Source organism: Prionailurus bengalensis, chromosome D2, assembly GCF_016509475.1.
Source record: "Prionailurus bengalensis isolate Pbe53 chromosome D2, Fcat_Pben_1.1_paternal_pri, whole genome shotgun sequence".
Classification (NCBI taxonomy): Eukaryota; Metazoa; Chordata; class Mammalia; order Carnivora; family Felidae; genus Prionailurus; species Prionailurus bengalensis.
The window spans coordinates 61,348,476-61,364,287 of NC_057351.1; the positions used below are offsets into that span (position 1 = coordinate 61,348,476).

The 15,812-nt window shown below is 52.7% G+C and overlaps 1 protein-coding gene across 2 annotated transcripts in view; it reads left to right on the top strand.

Moving 5' to 3' along the window:
* NEURL1 (neuralized E3 ubiquitin protein ligase 1) overlaps nucleotides 1-15,812 on the top strand; it is a 79,137-nt gene that overhangs the window by 51,000 nt on the left and 12,325 nt on the right. For both annotated transcript variants that reach the window (XM_043597438.1, XM_043597439.1), the window contains exons 2-3: nucleotides 7,338-7,579; nucleotides 7,982-8,303. In XM_043597438.1, the coding sequence (XP_043453373.1) occupies nucleotides 7,338-7,579; nucleotides 7,982-8,303 (564 nt within the window). The remainder of the gene's footprint in view (nucleotides 1-7,337; nucleotides 7,580-7,981; nucleotides 8,304-15,812) is intronic.

A 15,812-nucleotide genomic window follows, 5' to 3' on the forward strand; every position in this document is an offset into this window, starting at 1 on the left:
GGCCCTCAAGCTAGTCTAGGGGAAAGTGGGCTTTAAAATCAAAGTCTAAAGGGGCACCTGGGTGGCTCAGTCGGTTAAGCATCTGGCTCAGGTCATGATCTCGCAGTTCATTTGTTCGAGCCCTGCATTGGGTTCTGTGCTGACAGCCCATAGCCTGGAGCCTGCTTCGGATTCTGTGTCTTTCTCTCTCTCTGCCCCTGCCCCACTTGTGTTTTTTCTCTCTCTCTCTCCTTCTCTCAAAAATAAATAAATATTTAAAAATAAATAAATGAAAAAAAATCAACGTCTAAAGAATGAGTGAGAGAAAGGCAGGTACATGGGTGGGAAGGAGGACGGAAAGGTTCCCAGCAGAGAAATGGGGTTGGACCAAGCCTGGAAGCAAGAGGCAGGTGAGGGAAGTGGGCCCCTTTAAGGACCCCAGAGAAGTTCACATCTGCCCCGTTCTACCATCATCTCTCCCACCCAGGCTCCCTCTCTACCTTCAAACAGGCTTCCACCCTTCAAACTGGCTTCCACAGTCTTTACCCCAGAGAGAGTCCTATACAGTGCATGCAGTCCAGGGTTAGGGCATTTGGGAGGAGAGAAAACAGGAGTGTCTGGGATGAAAAGAACGGGTCATTTCCTACAGGGGTGTTTGCTGCTTTTATAGGAAAAAAATAAGACCTTATGCTGGGACCGGGTGTTCAAGTGCACAACATTTTCCCGCATCTAGGAACTCACTGGGTCCTCACAACAACTTGGAGAGATGGGCAGGGCAGCTATGATGACCCTGTGTTTTACAGAGAAAGAAATCAAGGTCCAGAGAGGCGAAGTGACTTGCCCAAAGTCACAGAGCGTGTCTGTGGCATGGCCAGGGATCTGAACCCAGGGCCTCCTGACTCTAGGGTTCATGTTCTTTGTCCTCTGACCCTTATTATCCAGGAAGTGAGACGGCCCCCCTTCACAGGAGGTGCAAACAAGTGTGCCAGCCCTGGTATTCAGGCCCACAGGTTCAGAACAAGGCGATCCTGAACACGGTGAGATTCCGTCTTGAAAGATGGTCGGGAAGTAGAGAGGTGAAGGTGGGAGAGGGAAAGAAGATGTGTGTGTATGTGTGTGTGGGGGGGATAGCTTGAGCAAAGGTGTGGAGGTATGAGAGCACAGATTGATGTCAGTAGCAATAATAATCATTATTGTTATATAATAAGTATTAATTTTCGTCATTATTAATACAACTAATAGCTGCTAAATAATAATAAATGAAAATTAATATTATTTTAGCAACCACTTCCTGGGTCAGTTTTAAGATCCCATGAAGAAGATCTGCCATGATCCCCATTTTACAGATGAGAAAAGCGAGGCTCCAGAGGTCTTACAGTTAGTGACAGAGCTGCTGGGTTTGGAGGCAGCAGACCTGGGTTCAGATCTGGGCTCTTTACTCTGGCTGGGTAACTCCACTTCTGAGGACCTGTGTCATAGCGGCACTGGGGGCGTAATGAAGACCCTGCCTGTTAAGTCACATAGAGGTTGGTCGTTGTCATTAGCATTGCCCTCTCCCTGTCTCTCCTTGGCAGCCCACCTCAGCCTGGCCTGGGCCTCCGGGGCTCTGCCAGGATGGCTCTGGAGCAGAGCTTGGCCGGAGCAGTGGGGAGGAGGTCACTCTGGAGGCTGCATTGTATCCGGGCCTCTCTCCCTGGGACCCCACCGAGAGGCAGGAATGTGGTCCAGAGCTATCTGAGGGTCACCTGGAAGGCAGGCCAGGCTTGTGTCTGGCACCTCATAAATGCCCAGGAGGAATGGCTGTGGAGGTGGTGGGGGGGGGGGAGTTTCCATTGTGTCAGCAGCAGCCTCGCCTGAGGGGGGAGAGTGCTCCCACTGTGGCTCCTGAGAAGCTTGTAAACCTGTCACTAAAGGAGGCCTCCCTGAGAGCTCTTTTGGGAGCCAGATGGTGAGACTGGGGCTCCACCAGGACCATTGGCTGCTGGGGGAGTAGTGTCCCAGCATCTTGAGGTCCTTTTGTTGTGGCTGCTCCCCCAGCTGGGACTGGCCCAGTGCCTTCTCCACACAGCCTTTCCCCACTACTCCTGCCATCTTGGATTCATGGGGAAAATGGGCTGCAGTATTAGATGCTGAGTAGGGTAAAGGACCCCTAAATAGCACTGGAAGACCAAGGTTCAAGACCCAGGTCTGTTTCTTAATTGCTGTGTGAGCTCAAGCAAGCTGATTAACCAGTCTGAATCATAACTCATCTGTAGAATGGAGACCTTAAGGGTCATAGTGTCTGTCGAAGTGCAGAGAGGGAGCCCTTTTGGATGGTGTAGGGAAGAAGCCTTGCCCCAGCCACCCCTCTGGCCCTTAATATCAGAGCTGTGCTCAGGGTTAATTCTCATTCTGCTTTCTCTCCTTCCTCCTCACTGGACCATAATGCCAGCTGAGGTGGAGGAGGGAGATAGCAGGGGTTGGGGAGGCGGCGAACACCCTGGTCTGGACCACCATGTTGGACACCTTGGAGGGCACAATTTGTCTTATTTTCTGTGCAAACAGCACCCCCTGGAGGCATGCAGGACAGAGCCTTGGTGGCTGTATGTGGAGGCCCTGGCCCTTGTTCAAAGACAGTGATGAGGCCCCACTAAGCCCTGGTGGCAGGGAGGACAGGAGTGGGTGGAGCCCAGGGATGCTTCTTTCTCAGGTGGGATCAGCAGGTCGGATGTGCGATGCTCAAAGACTCTACTGGGGCCTGGGAGCATGGAGGGCTGGTGGGGTAGGGTCAGGAGTTCAGCTGGGGTCTGCCAGGTGGCAGGTGACCGTGGTCACTTGGAGATACCCAGCAGGCCAGAGAGGGTTTTCACATCATCTCCACAGAGGTGGCACGGTGGCTTTGATTCCTCAGAGCTGAGTGCAGAGAGAAGGGGCAGAGGACAGCCCCGGAAGCTACACTGTGGGCAGGAGGAGGCAGGCACAGGAGTTTGCATGTCCAGGAATCAGTGAAGGTGCTTTGCAGCTGCCAAAATGCTCCCCTCATACCCACTTGAGAGGTTTAAGGCTGAGAGCGGCCGGCCCGAGCAGGCTTTCGGGTTTCCTGTTTCATGGTCCCAATCCTAGGCACTGCCTGCGGTGGGGTGATGGGGGCTGTGGCGGTCAAAGATTGCAGTCTCCCTTTCCTGCATCTCAGTGAAGACCTGATTTGTTAGTTGTTGTTGTTAGTGTTGCTTTTGAGGTATTCTTTATAGACAATAACAGTCATTCTCTTTAAGTGCATACTTTGGGGCGTTTTGACAAATGTTTAAGTTGCGTGAGCACTGCCACAGTTAAGCTAGAACATTTCCATCACCACGAAAACTCCCTCTGTGCCCGTGTCTTCCTCTTGCCCAAACTCCAGTACCCACTGGTCTCTCTAGCCCCATAGTTTTGCCTGTTCCAGATCATTCTACAAATGGAATGAGCACCTGTGCAGCCTTGGAGGCTGGCTTTTGTCAGCACGGTTTTGAGGCTCCTTTTTGTCATACCATTATCATTCACTGTTCTTGCAGAGTGGGATTCGCTGTGTTCCTGCACCGCATTTTACATCCAGCCACGTGTGAGGGCAATGTATGAAACGTGGTTTGCATTTCTGTTTTGGTGGCATATACATGTGTATCATGAAAACAATGTAATAGAATGCCAGGTATCCCCTCAGTGTACTACTTGAAATGATTTTACATGGTACATGGATGAACAGTTTTTTCCATATTTTACCAGATTGTGAGCTTATTTTATTTTATTTTATTTTATTTTATTTTATTTTATTTTTTAAGTTCATTTTTGAGAGAGAGAGAGAGAGCGCGGAAGGGGCAGGGAGAAAGGGACAGAGAATCCCAAGCAGGTTCCGCACTGTCAGCACAGAGCTTAATACAGGGTTCAAACTCACGAACCCAAGATCAAGACCTGAGCTGAAATCAAGAGTCGTACGCTTAACTGACTGAGCCACCCAGGTGCCCCAATTGTGAGCATATTTTAATGTGCATTAAAAAAAAAATGTGTCCAGCACACCAAACCCATGCTTTCTTGGCCGATTTAATGCTTCATGGCTAAGACTCAGGCCTTGCTGGTGCATTGCCCGCATTTGACGGCTAGAGCCTCTTTCTGCCAGCTGTGTGACCTTGGGTAAGCTGCTCAATGTCTCTGAGGCTTTAGATTCTTCATCAGTAACATGGGCTAGTAATGTCCCTCCATCCCTGTTAAATTTGCTGTGAGGATGAAACCAGTAAGTGTAGGTAAAACTCCCCGTTCAGAGCCTGGCACCTATCAGCACTTGGCTGCTGTTATTATTAGATGCATATGGCCCATGGGCGCTGGGTGTATGATTTATGTGTACTGTTTTGTACATCTCTCTGTACATGAATGTGTGTGTGTGCACGGTACATGTGTAAATGTGGGATTGCTGGCCTAAGGGATAAGGGAAGGGATAAGTCTCGTAGGGTCTGGATTACCTTCATGTGCTCACAGGTGTATGTGTGTGCCCATGAATGTGCCTTTCTGAGGCCACATGTCTGGGTGTACATTGTGTCCCCGGGCTCCAGGGTTTCCTTATCCTTACTTCTCCATCTTTCTGCTGTCAGCCAGGATGGTGGGCCTGTGCTACCCTTCTCCACCCAAAACTCTGCCTGTGGAAGGGAGGCCCCGGGGAATGGTCCTCCCAGGGCCTAGGTCTCTGGTCCCTGGGTGTCTCCACCATATTTGCCCAGAGCTAGTATTTTCTAGCTCTTTATGCAGGACGGTAGGACCCCACCCAGGATGGTGGGAAGGAGAGGAAGTGTTTTAAAGGAAGCTGAGGTCCTGCAGTTGGTCCCTGGATTCTGAGCAGAGGCTGGGAAAGAGTCCCACGGGAGAGGCTCCAAGCTGCTGGGCTCAGCATGTTTAAAAAACTGCTTTATTGAGTTATATTGACATATGTTTAACCACATGTGTTTAGAGTGTATAATTGGGTGGGTTTTTACATACGTATACACCCACGAAACCATCACTATAAGCCAGATGGTGAACATACCCGTCATCCCAAACACTCCCTCGTGCCCCTTGATAATCTCTCCCCCTCCCCCCCCACCCTTCCCAGGTAACCTCCAATCTGCTTGTTATCACTAGAGCTTAGTGTGCATTTCTTAAATTGGGACAAATGGGACAGGGTGTGGGCAGGGCGGGGGGAAGTGGCTGAAAGGAACAGAGGCCCTGTGGTTACTCCGTAGATTGTGTTTGCTTATCTTTAAGAACCGGCTTATTTCACTCAGCATAATTATTTTGAAATTCATGTTCCTGCTCGTATCAGTAGTTCATTCCTTGCTTACCACTGAGTAGTATTCCACTGTATAGACCTACCACAATCTCTAATCCATTTATTATGGTTTTTGAAACCGAGAGTCAAGCTGTGTCTGAAGCTGGCCTGATCCCAATGTGTACCTCTCCCAGGCAGGATACCTGTAGGTCACCTGTAGCCACGCTGTGCCCTTCACCCCAAGGGTCTCCTTCCCTGGAATGACCTCCCCTGCTCTGCGCTATCCAGGGCCCACTCAGCCTCTTCCAGGTAGCCTTCTCAGACTGACTGGGTCTCCTCTGGGCAATTCTCGCGTTTATTGCATAGTGGTCTTCAAAGGCCTTGAGCACTGTTCTGTGATTCTAGTCTTTTCTCCTTAGTGAAAGCAAGGGAACTCTTCTTTGTTCCAGCCCTACCTCCTACACACAGGATGTCTGACCAGCCATGGACTGTGGACACTCGGGTCTGGGCCCTCTGGGAAGAAGGAAGCAAAGATGCAAAGTGATGCAAACATGGCCTGGACTGAAGGCTGGGTCTTTCTAGCTCAGGACATTCCTCTCTCCATCGCCCTTTCCTCCCAGTCTTCCTCTCCCTCCTGGAAACCCTTCCTCCCCTTTAGGGAGCAGAAGGCCTCGGGGACAGGCCGATGTGGACTGAGCTTTCTGCATTATTAAATCACTGCCATGGAAGAACCCAACTCTGAAACATCCCAGAAGGCCTCTGTCACATTCTGTGGTTTCCTACTTCCCCAACCCCATCTTCCCCATCCTCCTTGTGTCTCTTTCCTCACGTTGATGGCATGGGCAGGGGCTGCCCTTCCTGATGGATGGGACACAGATCTTGGGGAAGAAATGATCATCCCCCACTTCCTTGCCCCCAACTGCCAGGACTGCATTAACACTCTCAGCGCTGCTGACACACGTCTTAGAGCCACAGAGTAGAGGCCGCCTATGCCGGAGCAGGGAAGTGACTTCCCTAAGGTCACACAGCCAGTCAGTGACAGACCCAGGCCACGCGATACCTCGTCCATGTTGCTTCCTCTCTCTGCCCCGTCTCCTGGACACCACCCTTACGTGCTTGTAACGTGCCTTCTCCTGGACCAAGCCCTGTCCTGTACTCTATCCCATTGTGGGGTGAGGTAGAACTGTGTGTAGGAGAAAGCAGCGTGCCTCCCTGGCCAGAGGCTCTTGAGGCAGATCCGGGTTCCATTAGGAAGCCTGGGTGCAGAGGCCTACCTGTGTGCAAGATGTTGTGGGCATGGGGGTGGTATAAAGCAGGAAGGCGGCCCAGGGTGGAGGGAAGCGGCCCCGAAGGAGGGAAGTGGCGGGCGTGGTCCTGGGGCTGCTGCTGCTGCGGAGGCTGCCGCACCCACCTTGCTGGTCTCCCAGGGCAGCTCCCCGGTCACGTGTTCACTGCGGCTCAGCCTTGTCAGCCCAGCCCCCAAGCCCTCTCTTCCTCTCCCCCTCCTCCAGGAAGCTTTCCTGAGAAGTGACCTGCCCCCCAATCCTTATCACTCATCACTGTCTGCCATTTTTATTGTGATTCCTGTCTGTGTCGTATTTCCTCTCCTGGACTGGTGTCTTCTTGAGAACAGGATCCGTGTTTGTTTCGTGCCTGGATGTCCAGTGCCTAGGACAGGGCTGGTACTCAGTCGGTAGATAATGACTATTTGCTGAATAAAATAAGTGACGGTGGTAGTGAGTGGCAGTGTGCGGGGGTGGGTGTTGGTAGTAAATGCTGATTGATCACAAGGGTAGCACAGGCCCACCATCCTGTGGAAGACAGATGGTGGTAAATACTAGTGAGTAGCAGGAGATGGACTAGAATCCAGGAGATGGTGGGTGGGAGGTGACGGGTGAAGGACCAGGGAAGGTGGTGAAAGATACTCAATGGTGGTAGATAGCGAAGTGGGACATAGCAAGAGATGGCAGCAGGTGGCCCAAGGTGGCAGCGGATGAGTTGCAGTGACGGTGGACATCCTGGGCGGCGGGCAGCTCCTGCTGTGCCCAGCCCTCCGCCCCTCCGGGGGCCTCTGCCACCCGCTCTGACGTTGCGGCCTGTTCCTTTGCAGACTCCATCGGGGGCCCCTTCCCTGTCCCGTCTCACCGATGCCACCACAAGCAGAAGCACTGCCCTCCGGTGCCGCCCGGCGGGGGGCTCCCGGCCACGCCACTGCTCTTCCACCCGCACACCAAGGGCTCCCAGATCCTCATGGACCTCAGCCACAAGGCCGTCAAGAGGCAGGCCAGTTTCTGCAATGCCATCACCTTCAGTAACCGCCCGGTCCTCATCTATGAGCAAGTCAGACTGAAGGTGGGCCCTCCCACTCCCTGCCCTCTGTGCCTCCCTGGACCTCGACCCTTCCCTCTCAGCACTGTCTTCTGTCCCGGCCACAACGACACCCTGCCCTTCTCTTGCCTCCGGGCCGTCCCTTCTGCTCTTCCTCATCCCTCCTCATGCTCTTCCCTCTTCCTCCTCCTTTCTCAACCTTCCCCGTGTGACAAAGAAGGACCCGGGGACGGGCGTGGCCATGGGGGCCACAAGCTGTCACTGGACAGTGGGAAGGCTCCTAGAGGAGGGGAAGGAGGACAGCTGGGCGGTGTGGCTCCCCGTAGGGGTCTGCCGACAGGGGCACACTCCCTCCCCTGGGGCCCTTGGCAGTGGCCGGGAGGCCGGCCGGCCGGGGTGCTGTCTGAGGCCATCTCCTCCGCCCAGATCACCAAGAAGCAGTGCTGCTGGAGCGGGGCGCTGCGCCTGGGCTTCACAAGCAAGGACCCGTCCCGCATCCACCCTGACTCGCTGCCCAAGTACGCCTGCCCCGACCTGGTGTCCCAGAGCGGCTTCTGGGCCAAGGCGCTGCCCGAGGAGTTTGCCAACGAGGGCAACATCATCGCTTTCTGGGTGGACAAGAAGGGCCGCGTGTTCTACCGCATCAACGACTCAGCTGCCATGCTCTTCTTCAACGGGGTCCGCACGGCCGACCCGCTCTGGGCCCTGGTGGACGTCTACGGCCTCACGCGGGGCGTCCAGCTGCTGGGTGAGTGCCCGCTCCCCGTGCCCCTTCGGTGCGGGACACGCCTCCGGGTGCCGAGGTGTGACGCTGCTCCATCCCATCAGGCATGGGGACCCCTCTCCCGCTGGCAGGGCCCCGGGGCCTAGAGGGCACCGGGAGAGCTCAGGGAGCCTTCGTGTGCCCTGCAGAGTGCGCCCGTCCTTTGGACTCACAGCTGGGGTAAGGGGCGCCTGGGTGGGATTTCTGCCCTCCAGGGCCCCTCAGGTTGTGCCTTTGAGCAGCACACAACCTTCATCATAAACGGCAGCCTCAAAGACCCCCGCTCCCAGGAAGTAATGAATATTAACCTCCGTAACCATAGTGTAGTGAGCACTTACCTTGAGCCGGGCACTTCATTATTGCCGTTCTCACAGCATCCCTGGGAGGCAGATTCTGTTAGTGGGCCCCCTGGAGGCAAGACTCCAGCTCAGGGAGGTTGAGTCATTGGCCCCAGGAGACGCGGCAGGTGAGGCGTGGAGCCAGCACTAAGTCCCAAGTAAGCCCCTGGCCCCTGGGCTCTGCAGCCCCCCAGGAAGTCCAACCCCACCCTAGTGCTTCTTGCAGGGATGTGGGTGAAAGGGATAAGGGGGAGGGGGAGGGCAGAAGGCACTAGGGTGGCTAAGACTTTTCTGGTTGCCCCTGGGTGCCTGGGGTGAGTGAGGCTGCTTCAGGGGGGTGAGAGGGCACACATCCCGTGGGAGGCAAGGAGGAGCCAGGCTTTCTCAGGAGGGCACACATGGATCCTCAAATGCCAGTGCTGGAAGGGGCCTTGGAGAGTCTCAGGCTTCCTGAGTTGGTGGCTGAGTTGGGACTAGAATCCAGGTCACCTGACTCCCAGTCCAGGATGGCTCTCACCTTGCTCACTCGTGCACGTGCTGGCAAGTGCATGTGCATGTGCGTACGTAGACTCTGGGTACAAATCAGTTCACGGGTAAAGTGGCTGTGTTGCCAGGCAGAGCCTGCATTAGCCTCAGCTTTCCCATCTATAAAATGGGCTGTTGGGAAGAGGAAGTTAAGTTAAAGAGGCTGTGAGCAGAGTGCCCAGCACAGTCCTGGGTATCCAGTCAGTGCTCAGACCGTGCTTGCTCTTTCCACTTCCCGTCCCTGCCCCCGTCTCCCTGCAGAGAAAAATGCCACGGAGGTGGTTGGAAACCTTTTTTTTTTTTTTTCCACTTTTTTTCCTTTCTGGCTTCAGAGCCTAGAAGCAGTGAAGCTCTTTTCAAAACACCTTTATTTCAGTAAAAAAGACAGTGAAAGTAAAAACAAGTGAGTAATTGTCAGAAGCCTTTCTGTGGAGTTCCAAACATCAGGAGGCTGTTTTTATTAATTAATAGTTTGGGAACTTTCTGTTTTTTCAACTCAGTAAAGTGTTTCTACATTCACATGGACAAGTTAAGAGCCCGAAAGCAGGCTCCTCTAAGTCTTCGTGAGTGGAGAAGGGAGCCGAGGCCACCCAAGGATAATTCCCTTTGTGAAATGGGTGCACTTGCAGGGAAGGGCCTCGACCTCCCAGCAAAGGAAGGGCAGTGGTTATGCCCCTGGGCTACAGAGTCAGAGTGACCCAGGTGGGATTCCTGGCTTCACCCTGTACTAGCTGTGGGACTTCAGTTTTCTCATCTGTAAAATAGGGGTAGGTAATAATAAACAACTGTTCTCAGGGTTCTTTTAGAAGAACTCTGCTTAAAGAGCAGAGTTACGTGAAGCAGTTACATGACTAATGACTGTCAGTCATCCACACCCATCCTGGAGAGGGTAAAGCTTAACCCCAGGTTCAAGGGAATACCTGCCTGCTGCTCTGATGTCCTTAGGGCCTCACACTTCAAGGCCCTGGAGTCCCAAAGCCTGAGGTTGCACTCCAGCCTGGACACTTCTGTCTGGGCCTCAGTCTTCTCGTCTGAAAGAGTGTGGGACTACTATGGCTTGGCCCAGGGCTGGGCCAATGGTGGGAGACAGAAGTGTCTCCACTCTTGAAAAAGGTTATAGTCTTATTGGGAGGGGGCTGGGTAAAGGCAGTGGGGGCAGCATTCTTGCTTTCCCCTCTCCTAGCAACGAATGCCTTTTCCTACAGTCCCCCCGAAATTGCATTCTGGCATTAAGGCCCAGCTTGCAAGCCACCTCCTCCTGGAGGTGAAGCCTTCTGGAGCTGAGTTCTCTTCTCCGTTTCTTGGGTTCCACCACATGGTGTCTGTGCTTCTCTCCGCCCTGAGGCATTGGCTGAGCCTTGGCCCATCCATATGTCTTGCACAAGACAGGGAAGACTTTGAGGGTGAATCTGTTCTTACCCCCCTGGATTTCTCTCCAGAGTGGAATCTTGTGTCTGGCATGGGGAGGACACCAAGCATTATTTGGGGGGTTGGGAAGGGAGAGTGGTGGGAAGGTTAACTTGTTAGATGAAGGATAGACCCAGCTTTGCTCTCATAGACAGCGCCAGCCTCACTGAGAAATTAGACAAAGCAAACCCTCCAGACACAATCACAATCTCCAAGAGAAGACAGTAAATTGTTTAATGCTGTAGTCAGAGGATCCTTTCCATCTGCCGAGATGGTTCCCATCCAGCTATCTCATTTAATCGCTCAGCAGCTGGCCTTGGACAGAATGTTTTTCTTTCATCCCCATTTGTCAGGGAGAAAATTGAGACCCGCGGAAGGCTTGGCTTGCCCGCGTAGGGCTGTGGCAGAGCTGGGATTTGAATAGGGTGTTCTGATGCCCAAAGCAGTACCTTCCCCAATAAACCTCCAGCAGGTTTAAGTATGGAGGGAGGCAGGAAATTGAGAGGAGGCTGAGGTCAGTGAGGGAGGATGGAGTCCAGGAGTACTTCTTGGAAAAGAGGGCTTAGGCTGGGCCTACAAATTCTAGGAGGGTCCGGGGAGGAGGTGGTGATGGGGACATGCGAGGTGAGATGGGGTTTCCAAACCTCAGGGGCCTAGGGAAGGCCCCACCCTCGATCACAGTCCAGATGGCCTCACCTGGCCTGGCCCTGGTACCCCTCTTGGACCATAAATGGGTTTTCCCGCAGTATTTTCACTTGCATCCGGATTTCCCAGCAGGCTCCTCTCTGTACATTGGACAAAGCCGAGGGCCCAGCAGATTCCTGTCCTAGCTATAAATCACCATAATCCCTGGGTGTTTTCAAACACTGATTATAGCCCCTGAATTCAATTAGCAGATGAAAATATCTCTTTGTTTTGTTCTTCCTAAAGCGATTTCTTTTTTGTGTAAAAACAAAAGAAATCCATCCAAGATGTCTTCAGAGGTAGGCACACTGCTCTACACCGTCATTCTGTGGCGTCCCCTCTGGGATCACCCATTGCCTCATATAGTCCCAGGGTCAGCCTCCTTCCCTTTCCTCCCCTCTTCCCACCCCAGCACCTCCCCCCCCCCCCCCCCCACCGCCCTGATCCCTTCACTGCCTGTGGCTTTCCCTGCTCTCCCTTCTAAGCCATCTTGGCTTTGAGTTTCTCCTTCCCCTGAAGAAGTCACTCTCTGCCTTGGTAGCTCTGAGGACGGGCTTGTCTTTCTCGAGGTGGTTGCCTCCCAGACCAGTGTCTCATCTGCAGGGACTTCCTGCTAGGTCTGCCCCCTCCCTTTCTGCCTCTCTCTGGGACCTGTGGCCAAAACCCTCCAAACCCCACCTGGCCCATATCTGCTCTTCGGATCACAGATATCCTGGGGTACTTGGCACCTAGCAGATATGCAAGTCAGGCCACGGACACGTTGGCTGTCTCTCCAGACAGAGTGGAGGTAGGGGGTGGCGTCTCTTCCTGAAGTGACACCACCAAGGGGGTGCCCCATCCCAACCCCCTCTGCCCTAACATAACGAGGCCCGCTGGTGCCCCCACCATGACCCCTGCAGGCCTGCTTCAAGCCTTCGAGGCACCCCCGACATGCTGGAGTTCAGGAGATTGCCTCTTTCCTCAGGGTGTCCCGGCCAAGCCTGGGCTGGTATTTCCAAGAATAACAGCTTCCTACCTCCAGAAAAAAGGACCTGTGAGCAAGCAAATAAACACAAGTTTTATGGGGTGATTAATGCTTGGAGAGATAAGCTCCTATCCCAGTTCTTCAGGGTCTCCCTGCTCCTCTCAGAAACGTTGGCTCACAAAGAGCAGCTGTGGGTCCTGGCAGAAAGCTGGTGAGCCAAGACCCCACTTGTAGGGTGCTCCTGATACCCCTCTGTGCCCACCGCAGCCCAGGTACAATGTGGGGGCGGGGGGAGACACATGACTTGAAAACCCAGTGCCTCTCTTTGAAGAGTGTTTATTTTGGGGGACACACCATATAACTGCTCTGAGATGATCCAATTCTGCAATGAAGTGTGGCTGGAGAGTAGAGCCATGTGTTGGGGGCGGTACAGCTGGGGAGCGATCCAGGATTTCCTATAGGAGAGGTTTCAAGTCAGGAACCAGAGAAGCTGAAATGCACAGACTGGTTGGGGAGGAACAGTTTAGGTCGGACAGGAGGCGTATGCATGGTCACAGAGGTGGGGAATTAGATTAGCATCATCAGTCAGGGAACAGAACCTTCAGGGAGCGAGTGAAGAGAAGAGGTGTAGGTGACCTGTGGAGAAGGGGTGTGCACAGGCAGGGCTATGGGCATGCATCGCAGGGGAGAGAGCCGTGGAAGTAGAAAGTTTCTGGCAGCTACCTTGCTGTCAATGTCTTTCAAAAGGAGAAAAGGTGGCTGAGAGATAGAAGAGGGCCTGTCCAAATTCTCCCAGCTAGTCAGAAGCCAGGCTGGCCCTGGAATTCAGCTCTCCCAGGCGGAACTGGGCATAAGGTCAGTGTGAGAAGACATTGCCACATCAAAATGGTAGTGGCTGAACTCAGGAGGGCATTAAGGGGGCACTCAGGGTGGGGTCCCAAGGGCTCATGGCATTCTGCTTCACCCAACCTGTGCACATGTGCCCCAGTCCTGGTAAGAGACCTGCCTTCTGAGGACAGAGATCTATAGAGACTCTCAGGGAGGGTAGCTTTCTGAGGGCCAGGCTGCTCCTGGACCACTTGCTAGGCTGGTGAGTCAGCCTGGCTTCCCTGCAATGAGAAGCCTGGGCCTCTCTGGAGATAAGGCCCTGGGGTAGGTCTCCCATACAGGGTGTGCCTCAGCTTGGCGGCACAAAGGGTGTGAGCCATCCTGGCTAGCGGAGGACCACACTGCCATCTGGGGCTTCCGTTTCCTAGGCTAAACCAATATTTACCTTCAGCTATGGCTGCCAGGGGCTGAGAGGCAAATATTAGTCTAAGGAACCTGAGCGAAGCTCTGGGGATGGGGGAAAGAGCTAAGGATGCTGATGGCGATTTCTTCTTCTCTGACAGTTTTCTTTTCTTTTTGGTTTAAACAAAATTTTGTTGTTTCTCCTGCTTCAGAGACTCTTCCTGGCGCTTCCTTTCTGCTCATCCCAAATTCTGCTAATCATAATCACGGTCCAACTCCAAACCCTCCCCTCCACCAGGAAACCTTCCCTGACCTCCCCTGTTCCTATGACCCTTCCTTTTCCTGACCACCTGAAGGCACATGAAGGTCTAAATGGTATCAGCAGTTCTGCATCATGTATTGTCCTGGTCTTTAAGAAGACAGCATAAGTCCTTTATATATGTTATAAAGAAAGTTATTTTTTTTTTAAATTTTTAACATTTATTTATTATTGAGAGACAGAGCATGAGCAGGGGCGGGGGGTGGGGGCAGAGAGAGGAGGAGACACAGAATCCAAAGCAGGCTCCAGGCTCCGAGCTGTCAGCACAGAGCCCGACGTGGGGCTCGAACTCACAAACCGCGAGATCATGACCTGAGCCGAAGTCGGATGCTCAACCGACTGAGCCACTCAGGCGCCCCAAAGAAAGTTATTATTGTATGCGTTTTGCAGATAAGGAAAACAGTCTCAGAGAGGTCTGATAACTTGCTTACAGTCACACAGCTTGGAAGAAGTGGGACTTGGGCCCAGGAGCATGGGCTGCATTACTTCCTAGCTTCTCTAACTATGAGTTCACCTGGTCCCCTGTGAAGTCTGGATATCTCCCAAGGGTGGGGTGTTGGCCCTCCCATGTCTTCCAGGATAGCTTAGGAGAGCTCAGGGGGTTAGGGATCAGCTGTACATGTTGGGTATAGATAGTTCACGAGAGCCCCAGCAGGGTTGGCTGGGGAAGTGAGGGTGCCCGGCATCCTGATTCAGCAGTGTCTGCCTCATAGTTCCATGAAGGCTCCTGACGGCTTCATCTGGTTCTGTTGTTTACAGAGCACTCTGATGGTTTTGGGTTTTTTTGTTTTTGTTTTTTGTTTTTTGTTTTCACCAGAATGAATATATATAAAGTGCAATCTTATACGATGGGCAATATTAGATTGTTTGTAATATCCAGAAATGGCAGTTTCATATTTTCTGCCCAGTATCTCTTTGGTCCAAAATATAGTTTTGGGGAGCTTGAAGAGACCTAGGGGTCCAGGGTGGGGTGTGTGTAGTAGAGGAGCTGGGGCCTTGCAGTACTGGGGACAAAGCCCTCATTTCAGAAGCAGGAGACCTGATTGAATCAAGACTTGACGTGGCCACTCACTAGCTTTGAGCAAGCCTTCCAGCTACTCTGTGCCACAACTGTCCCATCTGGACATAATTATATATGTGCCATTTACTTCAGAGAGTCTGAGGCTGATGAATATGTAAAAGTGTTTACATATATAGCAAGGGCTATTGTTTTTAGGTTGAAAAGGAATACTTAATTTAAAAATACCACCAAAGAGACAACCCCCCAAGTCCTGTCATTAGAAGAGGAGGCCTTAAAATCAAGTCCCTGTATCTGGGTGAAATTCAAACCATTCTATCTAAATTGTTTCTTGGAACAAGACCTTTGGTTCTCTAGCTGGGTTCCTTGGAACGCTGGGGTTCCACAGAGGCATCTTTGAGACGGCTGGGTTGGCAGGCTCTATGGCTTCTTCTTAGACTTCAACCAGAAATTTTGGTTTTGTTGGACAAAAGGATTCCACTGCTTTAAAAAAAAAAAGTTTGAGAACCGTTAGACCAGATGAGTCTGAGAATCTATATGTCTAAGATCCTCTGGCCTGAAGATTCTATAAAGCTTAGAATCTGTGACTCCAAATGTTTCTGGGACATTCTACCCTTCCCTCCATGGGCCTCGAAAAGTATTTGTTCTTCTAGCTTTTGTGTGGTTGGGTTTATATGGAGAGGGTGGAGGCCGGTGTGGGTTTCGGGGCACTGTCCAGAGGGGTGGAGAAACCCCTTACCCGTCCAACCCATGTACCCGCCCTCCGGGCTCCTTCCCCTGCCCCATGCCAGATGCTGACCAGCAAGAGGATGTTTATGGAGACAGTAAATGGGCTGGCAGCACCTTCTAAACGGGGGCCGGCAGATACCCGCCAGCCGGCCGGCTGCGGCAGGCCGACCCATGGTTAAAGATTATCCAGTGCTCCGGATGTGAGAATCTAAACAAACAAGACTCTGGGGCTGATGGCAGGCCCTGCTTCAAAGGAGCCCCTTGCCTGCCCCGGAGGGCC